At 41.4% G+C, this 11,463-nt stretch overlaps 2 protein-coding genes across 2 annotated transcripts in view; one reads left to right on the forward strand and one right to left on the reverse strand.

The window, feature by feature from the left end:
• The window catches only part of NT5C2 (5'-nucleotidase, cytosolic II), a 100,972-nt gene extending 93,106 nt beyond the window's left edge, over positions 1-7,866 (reverse strand). Inside the window, exon 1 of the mRNA XM_084526281.1 lies at positions 7,861-7,866. The gene's annotated coding sequence lies outside the window, so the exon portion shown is untranslated. The remainder of the gene's footprint in view (positions 1-7,860) is intronic.
• Positions 110-10,733, forward strand: TAF5 (TATA-box binding protein associated factor 5). Its single transcript, XM_084526277.1, has 11 exons — positions 110-678; positions 1,891-2,128; positions 3,235-3,550; positions 4,212-4,375; positions 4,841-4,976; positions 5,494-5,614; positions 6,614-6,743; positions 7,449-7,613; positions 8,028-8,205; positions 8,354-8,531; positions 8,868-10,733. The coding sequence occupies exons 1-11, from the start codon at positions 141-143 to the stop codon at positions 9,083-9,085; spliced, it is 2,382 nt and encodes a 793-aa protein (XP_084382403.1). The 5' UTR covers positions 110-140; the 3' UTR covers positions 9,086-10,733.
• The last annotated feature ends 730 nt before the right edge of the window (positions 10,734-11,463 follow it).

Consider the following 11,463-nt stretch of genomic DNA (forward strand, 5'->3'; position numbering starts at 1 on the left):
CAGCACAGCGCTTCGCCTCGCCGCCGCCGTAAAGCACCTCCGGCGCCGTCGCAAAGCGAAGCCGCGAGTGCCCGGCCCTTTGCCCTGAGTGTCGCAAAAGCGTCCGCGCTTTGCCGGCGGCGAATGGGGGGCGATGCAAGATGGCGGCGGTAGCTGAGGAGCCGCCGGAGGTGGCGGCGGGGAAGCCCGACCCTGAGGCGGGGACGCCGCCGCAGCCCCCCGCCGCCGCTCCCCCGGCCGCCGCCGCCTCCTCCGCCACAGCCCCGGCCGCTCCTCCGGCTCCGGCGGCTGAGGGGGAGCCGGCGGGGAACGGCGGGGAGGCGGCGGCCGCCGCCGCTAAGGCAGCGGCACCGGGCCCGGCCGCTTCCCCCGCGGCGCTGGACCGGCAGACGCTGGTGGCCGTGCTGCAGTTCCTGCGGCGGAGCAACCTGCGCGAGTCCGAGGAGATCCTCCGCCGGGAAGCTCGCCTGCTCGGCGACGACTTGGGAGCCGCTGCCCTCAGCCCCGCCGGAGCCGGGCTTTTGGGAACGGCCGGAGGCGAGGGGGATGTGGGTGGCAGCGAGGCGCTGCTCAACCGGGTCACCGCCGCCGCCGCCATCTCCGTAGGAGGCAGCGTCGCCACCGTCGCCTCTGCCAGCCCCGGGGTGGCGGCAGCGGCCACCGTGCCGCCGGGGAAAGGTGAGGCCCGAGGGGGGGATGCGGGAGGTGCTGCCGCAGTCTGCAGGGGCCCCTTGGGAATTTGGGGGTGCCCTCGCTTCCTGCAAGCTCCGGGACTCTTCTTTATTCTAGGGCGCGAGGAGAGGGGTCAGGCTATGCATCCCCTAGGGTGGCATTCCCCGGGGGTTAGGCTTCATCGTCGGTGGGCAGCCCTGGGTCCATCAGTCCCCCACACAACTTGGGAAGAGACTGGGATCTCTCAGGGTGTTCCTCCTGGAGGAAGGGACCAAGGGTAGGGGATCTCTTGCTTACAGGGAGCACGGAGCACTGTCAAAGGAAAGGATGCTTCCCGTTGTCTGTGTGTCCTGTTAGCTAACAGCATTGCAAGAGGATAAACGTTTCCTTTGTAGTTCAAGGTGATGGTCCAGGATGTGGCTGCAGGGATAAGACCAGAGTCCTGACGTACAGGCTGCATTTTACAGAAAGAGCCATAAGATAATTATAGAGGAGGCTTTAAACATTTCTCATATACAGGGTTGCCAGCTGTTTGAAATGTCCTACAGATAATTTGTGTCTAAGTACTTTTAGTCAAGGTGTTTCTTAGGGCAGCTTTGGATAATATCAAAAGTGTTTTGGGAGCTTATGTATCTGAGTTCAAGTAAGTGTACAGTATGAAGTCAACTGTATTTTTTTTCTTTAACACAGAACAAAGCAATGAACGTGTTTAATGACTGCTATGGAGCATTAGCAAGTGACAAAAAATCATCGCCCTGTAATGGTTCTGTTGTGTTCTTGTTCACTTGACAAACTCCATTTGTTTGGTTACTAGAAACAAAACAGTTATAGTGGATGTATTTTACAGGCTTGGAAAGGTTCAGCTCCTCATTTGACAGTTCCTAGCCTTAGCTGTAAAGATAGTGGGTTCTGGTGATGATGGTGGCATCTTTCCACTTAGCTTAGATGAATTAGGCACTACGTTAAATACCTTATAAACAACTATTAGCAGAGAAAACACAGAAAATGGTAAAGGGTGCTTGGAGAATAGGCTGATGGAGTGTAGTTAACCTACTGCTGTCCTCTCAATTGTATCATTTCAATGTACGGCTGAACAAGCACAAGACTTAATGTTCAGTTTTCCTCGAGTGCCTCACCTTGGCAGAATTGTTGTCAGCCTCTGTATATTTGCTAGCTCTGTCAGGTGGTCTTACAAGCTGTTGTTAAACTCTTTTGCAGTTGGAGGAGGCGTTGTGGAAGATCAGCCAGATGTGAGCGCAGTATTATCCGCCTACAATCAGCAGGGGGACCCCACGCTGTACGAGGAATACTACAGTGGATTAAAAAACTTCATTGAGTGCTCGCTGGACTGTCATCGAGCTGAATTGTCTCAGCTGTTTTATCCTCTCTTTGTGCACATGTACTTGGAGTTGGTCTACAACCAGCACGAGAGTGAGGCAAAGTCTTTTTTTGAAAGGTAACTTATTTTCATTTGTTGATGTGTGTTATTTGGTGTTCGCTTCTTTTATTAAGTCTGAGCTTAAGGTGTGTGTGTTTATGTACGCATTATTCTGTAATGCTGAAGGGATTTGAAACCTGACCTAATGATTCTGTGGATTACTGTAATTGTTCTTAATCCTTTCCCAACCTCCCGTGTCAGAAAGTTGTGCAAGCGACATTTGAACTCTACCCATGATGCAGATTTTGAGCAGTCTTTATGTTGGTGGGCACCTGGTTTCAAGGTATCAACGAGGAGAAGATGCTACTTTAGGGAGAGATTGTGGGCTCATTTTCTAGCAGTGTAAAATTGCACTGAGATGACAAAGCAATGTATCTTATGTTTGCTGATGTCATAGTACCTACATTGAAATTCTTCTAATGGGATTTAAAGAATTAATTTATAGCTAATTACCGTTTTCTGTGCTTTTACTATGTTTCATTTCTTTATCGCTTGAGGAGAAACTTAAGTTCGGTCTGCTTTCTGGGTTCAGACTGATTATGAAATACTTCAACTCAAAAGGGTAACTTTTTCTTCCCCAAGTACAGTCAGCAAAAAGAGTTCAGCAAATAGCTGTTTCCTGTTGTGAGTATTTTATAACACGATTTGAATAAAAATGGAAAGCTTGTTTTCTCTAGATAAACGGCAGCTGTTAGATAATGTGAGTGGAGAGTGAGAAACATACTCAGTGGTAAATGTACATATTTATATAATGAATCAGCTCTAAGTGCATCCAGGTAGTCATACATAAGAGATGCCTTCTACTTCATGATACCACAAATTTGGGTTTCATTTATGTAAATAAACATGTTAGTGTAGCTATTTACTTCAGGCAACCCTTTGTGCATATACATTTCACTGTGATTCTCCTGTTGAATACTTTTGCTGTATGCAGTTTAAGTCACTGATCTATTCCCCCCTGGATTAAATTGATTTTATTAGAAAAATAATCCCATATATAGTTAGTAGCGTCCAAGTGGTACTTACATGTTTTATGTTAAAGTGATGTAAATAAATGTGCGCTTACAAGACTTATTACAAGAACATCATCTCCTATCATGTGTTTTTTTTTGTTTTTCCTGTAGATTTCATGGGGATCAGGAGTGTTATTACCAGGATGACCTCCGGGTATTATCTAGTTTAACCAAAAAAGAACATATGAAAGGTAACGAGACCATGCTGGATTTCCGAACGAGCAAGTTTGTGCTGCGTATTTCCCGGGACTCGTACCAACTCTTGAAGAGGCATCTGCAGGAAAAGCAGAACAATCAGATCTGGAACATTGTTCAGGAACATCTCTACATTGATATCTTTGATGGAATGCCTCGAAGTAAACAACAGATAGATGCCATGGTTGGAAGCTTGGCTGGGGAGGCAAAACGAGAGGCAAATAAAGCAAAGGTAGGAGGGAAAGATTGTTGTGCTTTTATTATTGGAACGGTTCTGGAGTAGTTTTTCAGGAAGACACCTTACTTAGTCTAGACTGACTATTCTCACTTGAGATCTTAAAAGACAACATGAACAGAAAAAAGGAAAAGAACTGTACAAATAGCTGTTGGCCCCAGTAGAGCGATCAAAATGTGTCATGTAGAAGAAACTGCTGAATCCCAGTGAGAGACAACTTTGTATTCTGTTCGCTGACCTGGACTTAAACTCCTGAATCACTCTGTAGTTTTAACGTGGACACCTGTGTCTTTGGCTTCCTCTTGTACAACAGCAGTAATTCTTACTGCCAGTTGTTACTGCAAGGACTGTTCAAGCAGATCTTGATAGTGTAATGTCACAGTACTTGACAAAATATATAAGCTGTAAGGACTTTGCTTTATGGGAGGTAAGGGGAGAATTTAGAGTTCTCCAGATCAGTTGGTGGGTAAAACAGTAGAACATGCACTACACTTGTTCCAGGCTAACAGTAGTGTATGCAGTAATATTAGACGTACCAGTTTTAAAGGGGCAGCTCTATTGTTTGACTGTAACATTAAAGAGTTTCCATTTCAAAAATCAGTTTTCAGTAAGAACAGCAGTTACGGTTTTGCATCATACCTATCTTTTTGGCTTGCAGGTGTTCTTTGGCTTACTGAAAGAACCAGAGTTTGATGTGCCTTTGGATGATGAAGATGAAGAAGGAGAAAATGAGGAAGGAAAACCAAAGAAGAAAAAACCTAAAAAAGATAGTGTAGGATCAAAAAGTAAAAAACAAGACCCTAATGCTCCTCCCCAAAACAGGTACCAAGGGAATGATGTGTAGAGAAGTCTTGTTAAATCCAGTCTTGTCATGCCAAGTCTGCATCGCTGGTTACATGACATTTTTAGCTCTTTGGCCATTTCAGCTGTAGCCAGCTTTAGCCATAAGATTTCTAAGGGAGGTTATGGAAAGCTTAGCATAAAACCCTCTGCCTTTGCCCTTCACGTCGATCTAGATTTTCCGTGATAAAATTTTATTTGATTGCCTGCTAATCTTTTCAGGTCATACTCATTACTTACCTTGTTCCGCTGCCTGTCTGGAATTTGTAAAGTTATTACCTCTTTTTCTCATCAGATAATCTTTTACATAGTCTTTTATTTTTCCAAATTATTTTTTTTTTTCTATTTGAGTATTGAAGTATAGGGTTGCATGGGAAGGTTCTTCTTTCTCTGTTTAAACTGACAATCTGGAAGGTGCTTTTAGTTCGTAAAAATGTGTGCTTGTAGAATTCCTCTGCCTGAACTGAAAGACTCTGACAAACTGGATAAAGTAATGAATGTGAAGGAAGCTGCCAGACGTGTGCGTCTTGGCCCAGAGTGCCTGCCCTCCATCTGCTTCTACACATTCCTTAATGCTTACCAGGTTGGTAAAAGAAGACGTTGGGTAAAATGAAAGAGGGAATCAAAATGATAAACACCTTTATTAAGAAAGAAGACTTAACAGAGTTGACAGGGCTTATCAGAATATTTGGAATAAGCATTGGAAAGTTTAACGTAGTTTAATAAATGATTTCACTTCCACATTCCTTGGATTTGCTCTGATATTGCAATAGTTCTTTTTCCACTTTTCCTATGTGGTCCTAAGTGTATTCCACAGAATACAGTAGATATTTTGCACCAAAATACTGGAAAGAAGTACAGCTTTGTCAGCATTAACTGTGCTTCGCTTATATGCCTTTATGGTGCAAGATTTTGGTGCAAGATTTTTTATCTGTTTATTTCAAATACATGTATATTTTTGTCCAATTTATCCCACAGTAATCTCTTTTCTTATTTTTGAAATTAACTAGAGTTATTTTTTTATTAGTATTTATGATTTATTAATATTTGAAATGCATCGTGAAGGATACAAACAACATAAACGGCTATTTTGTGCATAGGGTCTAACTGCAGTGGATATTACAGATGACTCTAGCATGATTGTAGGAGGCTTTGCTGACTCTACAGTAAGAGTGTGGTCTGTGACTCCGAAAAAGCTACGTAGTGTGAAAGCAGCAGCAGGTAATTAAAACCAAAACACTTGAAATGAGCATGTATTGTTTGTGATGCCTGTGTTTTCTGTGAACAGAGAAAGATATCTGTGTCAGGAGAGTTGCTTTCAGCAGTTGGATGTTGTCACTTCAAAGAAACAATATGTGCACAGATGTGTGATTGCATCTTATGTATTGCCATTAGAAATGTATATATTTTTAAAGGTATGAGAAATCTGGTTGTGTACACCTGCTGCTAGGTGGTCAGCACAGAGTTTGAACTAGCAGTAAATAGTGTGGAAATAGCCATCTTGCTTCTTGACTGGGTGGTAACTATAGGGTGTAAGAGACAGTTGGGTTCAGGGGATCTAGGGAAGAAAATAGAGGTACTCTGGAGAAAGTTAAAGGGTGGGACTTTGAGAAGGATGAAGGAAAATATCCTGTACCGCAACACCTAGGCAAATTTGTGAAAACCAGGCTGCTTTAATTCTGTTCTGTATGTTGCCGTCTGTTCTGTTAGAAGCTAGATACCAAGGGAACGGTTCTTAGTCTTGGTATTTAACTGAAATGTGTTTGTGATGTTCAGCAAAAGGTAGCCTACAGGTTGAAAGTTGTTTTAAGTTTTTTGTGGTATGCAGCTGTCAAAACTGATTGAAAAGCATGTTTGTAGTATATTAGCTTTCTGGGAAAAGACACAGAAATATGGCATCTCATGAAGTGTGTCTCAAGGCTGAACACTGTATGTATGAAAAACAGCACCCATTAGGATTAGTTTATCTCTTAGTGAAGATTTGAGAGAGTGATTACTTGTGTAAAACGTTATTTTCACCTTTTACAACAGTAAAAGTGTTGTAAATGCCATTGTATATTTCAAAATTAGCAAATTTAATTTCAAAATTAGCAAAAAAAAATCCAAAGTGCTTTGTCCTGTTCACGATGTACTTGCCTCTTTTAGAGAAAATATTTATTTTCATGGCATTTGTCTTTGAACTTCTGGCATTTATTATATGAGAACTTTGAAATATTGCAGACCTCAGTCTAATCGACAAAGAATCAGACGATGTCCTGGAGAGGATCATGGATGAGAAAACAGCCAGTGAGTTGAAGATTTTGTATGGTCACAGCGGGCCTGTCTATGGCACCAGCTTCAGTCCTGATAGGTAAAATAAGTTTACAAGCTAACTAGCTTACTTGGCTTGAGTCTTAATTGTATGCTCTGAGATGCAAACGCTTCTTAATCCGGCTTTCTCCAGGTTAAAGCAATTCTCTTATATTCTTTAAAACAAGAGATTAAAGAACATTATGTAATTATGAGAGTCCGGACAGTATAGAGGAGGTTTAAATGTCCAAAATATAGCTCCTGTGCAAGTGGCTACATGAGACAGCCATCACAAAAACAGAGTTGAGAAGTAAACTTTGTGTGGAATGTGAATATAGAATCTGTAGTTATGAATTGAGAAGGTGAACATGGTATGAATTCTCTTTCAGGGAACCTTGTCATTTAGTTGTATCACGAATTAAGATTTTTTTAAAGTAACGTAGTGTAACAATTTACTGCTTTTTTTTTCTTTCTCACTATATAAATTGAGTTCCTGAGCAAAGACTAGCTTTCCCCTCCCTTTATTGCTATATCGTCAGACTTAGTCATCAACATTCAAATGTCTCTCTTTTGGGCATAAGGGTATAGGGCTGGATTCTTCTTGTTTACTGTTTATCTCACCAAAATGCTCGTTTATGTGTGACACGCTAAAGAGCAGCTGCCCAGTGCCCAGCTTTTCTTATTGTAGAGTTCTTACAGAGTTTATGCAATGGTTGTACAGTCTGTAAGTTTCACGTGCAACATTCTATACTTTGTTTTGTTACAGGAACTATCTGTTGTCCTGTTCTGAGGATGGCACAGTCAGGTTGTGGAGTCTCCAAACGTTCACGTGTTTGGTGGGATATAAAGGACACAATTATCCAGTATGGGATACACAGTTCTCGCCTTATGGGTATTACTTTGTGTCAGGGGGACATGACAGAGTGGCTCGGTAAGAAACTAGATGAGTTCTTTACTTGTCAGGGTCAGTTTTGTGGTGAATTAACCCTGAAAGTGATTAGCTGATATACTCCAGCTTAACCTATAAAAAGAAATAAAATTTATTTCATGTGAATTAAGAAGCTAAATGAATGTTTTAATGTATTTTTTTCCTAGTCAACACATGTCAGAAATAATGTCCTCTTATTTGGCTGTTACAAATATTCTCTCATTGTTAACTAACCATGACAGAATATGCCTTATTTCTCCCTTCTGAAAAGTGTACTTTTCCAGAACAGATCCTGCTAATTCAGTAAACTGCTCAGTAAGAAACCACTGCTTAATTACATCCTTTTGTTCATCATTGTGCAATAGATTCTAAATGTTATTATGGCTCTCTATATTAATATAAGCTTTTCTTTTTCAGATTGTGGGCAACAGATCACTACCAGCCTTTACGAATATTTGCTGGCCATCTTGCTGATGTCACATGTACCCGATTTCATCCCAACTCTAACTACATTGCCACTGGCTCAGCAGACAGGACTGTACGGCTCTGGGATGTTCTAAATGGGAATTGTGTAAGAATATTCACTGGACATAAGGTAAAGGCACATCGCTCATTGTGTGGAAGTGACTTTATTTCTGTGGTGGGATTCTGATGAGTAGCATTCGGAATGAATACAGCTTGACTGGCTGAAAATGATGAGGCTTAACTAATTTGGCTCTCCTCCCCTCTAATGTCTGTTTTAGGGACCAATTCATTCGTTGGCATTTTCTCCTAATGGACGATTCCTGGCTACTGGAGCGACAGATGGCAGAGTTCTGCTGTGGGATATTGGACATGGCTTGATGGTTGGAGAATTGAAAGGGCACACTGACACTATCTATGCGCTTCGATTCAGTAGAGATGGGGAAATCTTAGCATCAGGTAAAATTACCAAGTTAGATGAGAGTGAAGGTTGAGTTTGTGTGCAGTGCAGGGGGAGGAAACTGCAGTCAGAAATAACTCTAAGGCAGACAAGAAGTGGTTGGACCAAGGCTGCAATTGTGAGAACTGTAACGTGCATTCACTATGATTGAGGCTTGTTAAAACTGTTTCCTTGGATGAGAGCATGTTTTCCTTGGTTGAGGGCATTAAATATTCAGTTTTGAGTAAACCTGCTTTTTGAGCTGCTTGTTTTCCTGTTGTACTGACTTGCTGTCTTGTAACTTTTTTATGTACATAAAAGAAAAGACTTTAAATTGTTTCTGTTTTTTTTTAAAGGTTCAATGGATAACACAGTTCGGCTGTGGGATGCCGTGAAAGCATTTGAAGATTTAGAAACTGATGACTTTACTACCGCCACTGGACATATAAACTTGCCTGAAAACTCACAGGACTTATTACTAGGTACATACATGACCAAATCAACCCCAGTTGTACACCTTCATTTTACCCGCAGAAACTTGCTACTAGCTGCAGGAGCCTACAGTTCACAGTAAATGCAGAAGCTGTAAGACTGGCTGTGCCAAGTTGTTGCAGTAGCGACCTCAGGATGTGAGACAAGGAGGAATGTCTTATACAGGTGGACCTCACCCGTCTGTTGCAGGAAAAACAAAACTATGTAAACTAACTCAAGCAGCGTCTTCTGAGTTCTGCTTTCATATTTATCCACAGTTTGAAAATGCTGGAGATTGACAGGACATCATTGTGGCTTTAAAGGAAGGAATTGTTTCATGGTGCTTTTGATAAAAAAAAATATATGTATGTATGTATATGAAAATGGCTGTCTCCTCTCAGAGATGGTATTGAGCTCTGCTGAAACTTTTGGGAAGTTAACAGCCTTGGTATGTGTTCTCAAATGATTTTTTTTTAAAGCACTTAACTTACGGTTGGCAAATGTTTAATCAGTCTCAAGCACAGGTAAAAACTATTCAGAAAAGAATGTAGTTTAATTCACTATAGCCTGGGCTGGGCAACAGGTTTAGTGAGAGTATCACAGCAACAAATAGGGCATTGAAAAAAATAGGCCCAACAGGCAGAAGCTTGTGGGGAACTGTGGAGAAGTTACCTATGGATTTTATGCATCCAAGTACCAAGTCCTGAAAAGATTTCAAACTCCTGTGCTTTTCTGAGGTATCAGAAATGCAGATCTTGTTATTCTGTTTTCACAGGTAGCTTGCTTCTGCTGTGTGATGAGCAACCAGAAATACAGTGTGAACACATTGGAGGGGGGGTGGGGAGAAGGGATTGTTAACAGCCGAAATGGTTTGCCTGTTTTTAACAACAGGGCAATGATTCCTGTCATATTAGATCTAAAAGAGCTTCAACAACCTGCATCCTTTCTCCATATGGTTTACTATTTCAAACTGTAAAACTAGTGGACAAGGCATCGAAACATTGCAGAGCAAGCAGTGTAACCAGTTCTAAGTGTGATTATCAGCTCTGAAAGGCTAGTTCAGCTGCTGCTACTTTCCACCCAAAAAAACACCCCAGTAAGTCTTGCTGGACAACCAGTAAAGCTGAGAGTTTTGTTTCTAAGGAAAAGTAAAACATGCAAAGCACTGGGAGATAGAACTTTTTGGGTCTTCGAACAGGAACATCACTACCCTTCCCCTCCTTTTTTTTGTTGTTAATCTTACAAGCTCTATACCAGGAAATACATTTTGTGTTCCCTTTTACTTACAATAAGGGAATGGACCCTTGTATAATGGCTGAGTCTCTACTGAAAATGTGAAAAACAAGATTTGACATTTCTAAGGTAACATAAATGGAGAACTACCTCTTATCATCCTTTCTCTGACTCTAACCCTTGGAGTAAAGGTGCATTAGAGGCATTAAACGTCAAGATAAAGGGTGTAAAATTCATTAGGAAATTCACCTGGAAGTTTTCTTTAAAAGACAAAGTATTTTCTTTAAAACTAAATTATTGAGGTGTGGTGTGTTTTTTTTTTTTTTTTTTTTTTGCGGGATGGTACCTCAAAATTTCCTAGCACCCAATACAACCCGTTGGATTTAATTACGGTGAATCAAGCAAGTTACCTGAAAGCATGTACAGATTTGACAGCTTAAAGAAAACACTGCCACATTCTGCCTTTGTATTTTGTACAGTTTTATACTTTTGATAGTATAATAAATACTAAAACCACACAGCTTGTGTCAGTAGACTGTATGTTCTGAGAAGATACTTTTCTTCCCCTGATGGTTGCAATGGAAGCAAGAAGGCTGCTTATACGTGTTAGTACTGTCCTGAGAGAAAGTAGTTCAGAAGTGCTGCAGTTGATGACCAACTATTTAATGTAAATTTAGTTCAAGTGGCAGATGATACATTCTAGCTAATTACGTGTATTACAGTTACCACCACCAATCAGGAAAGCTGTATAGAGCAGAGGCAGTTGGTGTACACATAAGACAGATTTATTCCTATTAGGGCACTAGATTTTATTCAGAAGGGTGGGCCAGCACGTATAAAGATTCATTAAGAATACACTAATGAGAGTGGGAGAGCACAAGAACCTTGTGCAGTATCTCTGAATTACGTTCTCTTTTTTTCCAAGCAACTGTGCCTATCTCATGTTGCCCTACATTTAGGAATTGTATCTGCAGCATGCTTGAGAATCAAAAGTCCTAGGTTCAACCCCCGCTGCTGGCAGCCTTCCAAGTGGCATGGTGCTGCATAATCACATTCATGTCAGCACTAGTGTGAAAACTAAAGAACTGAATTTTACTGAATATTGCGGGATAGAAAGATAGGGTAAAAGGGGTGTATATATCTAACTGGCAGGAAAATCTCATTAAGATACCACGTACAGGAAAAAAAGTAGTACTGAACTACTTAAGTTACTATTTGTGAATACATAGGGGTAACACCTCCATGCCA

This window comes from Aythya ferina, assembly GCF_964211825.1.
Source record: "Aythya ferina genome assembly, chromosome: 7".
Taxonomy (NCBI): domain Eukaryota; kingdom Metazoa; phylum Chordata; class Aves; order Anseriformes; family Anatidae; genus Aythya; species Aythya ferina.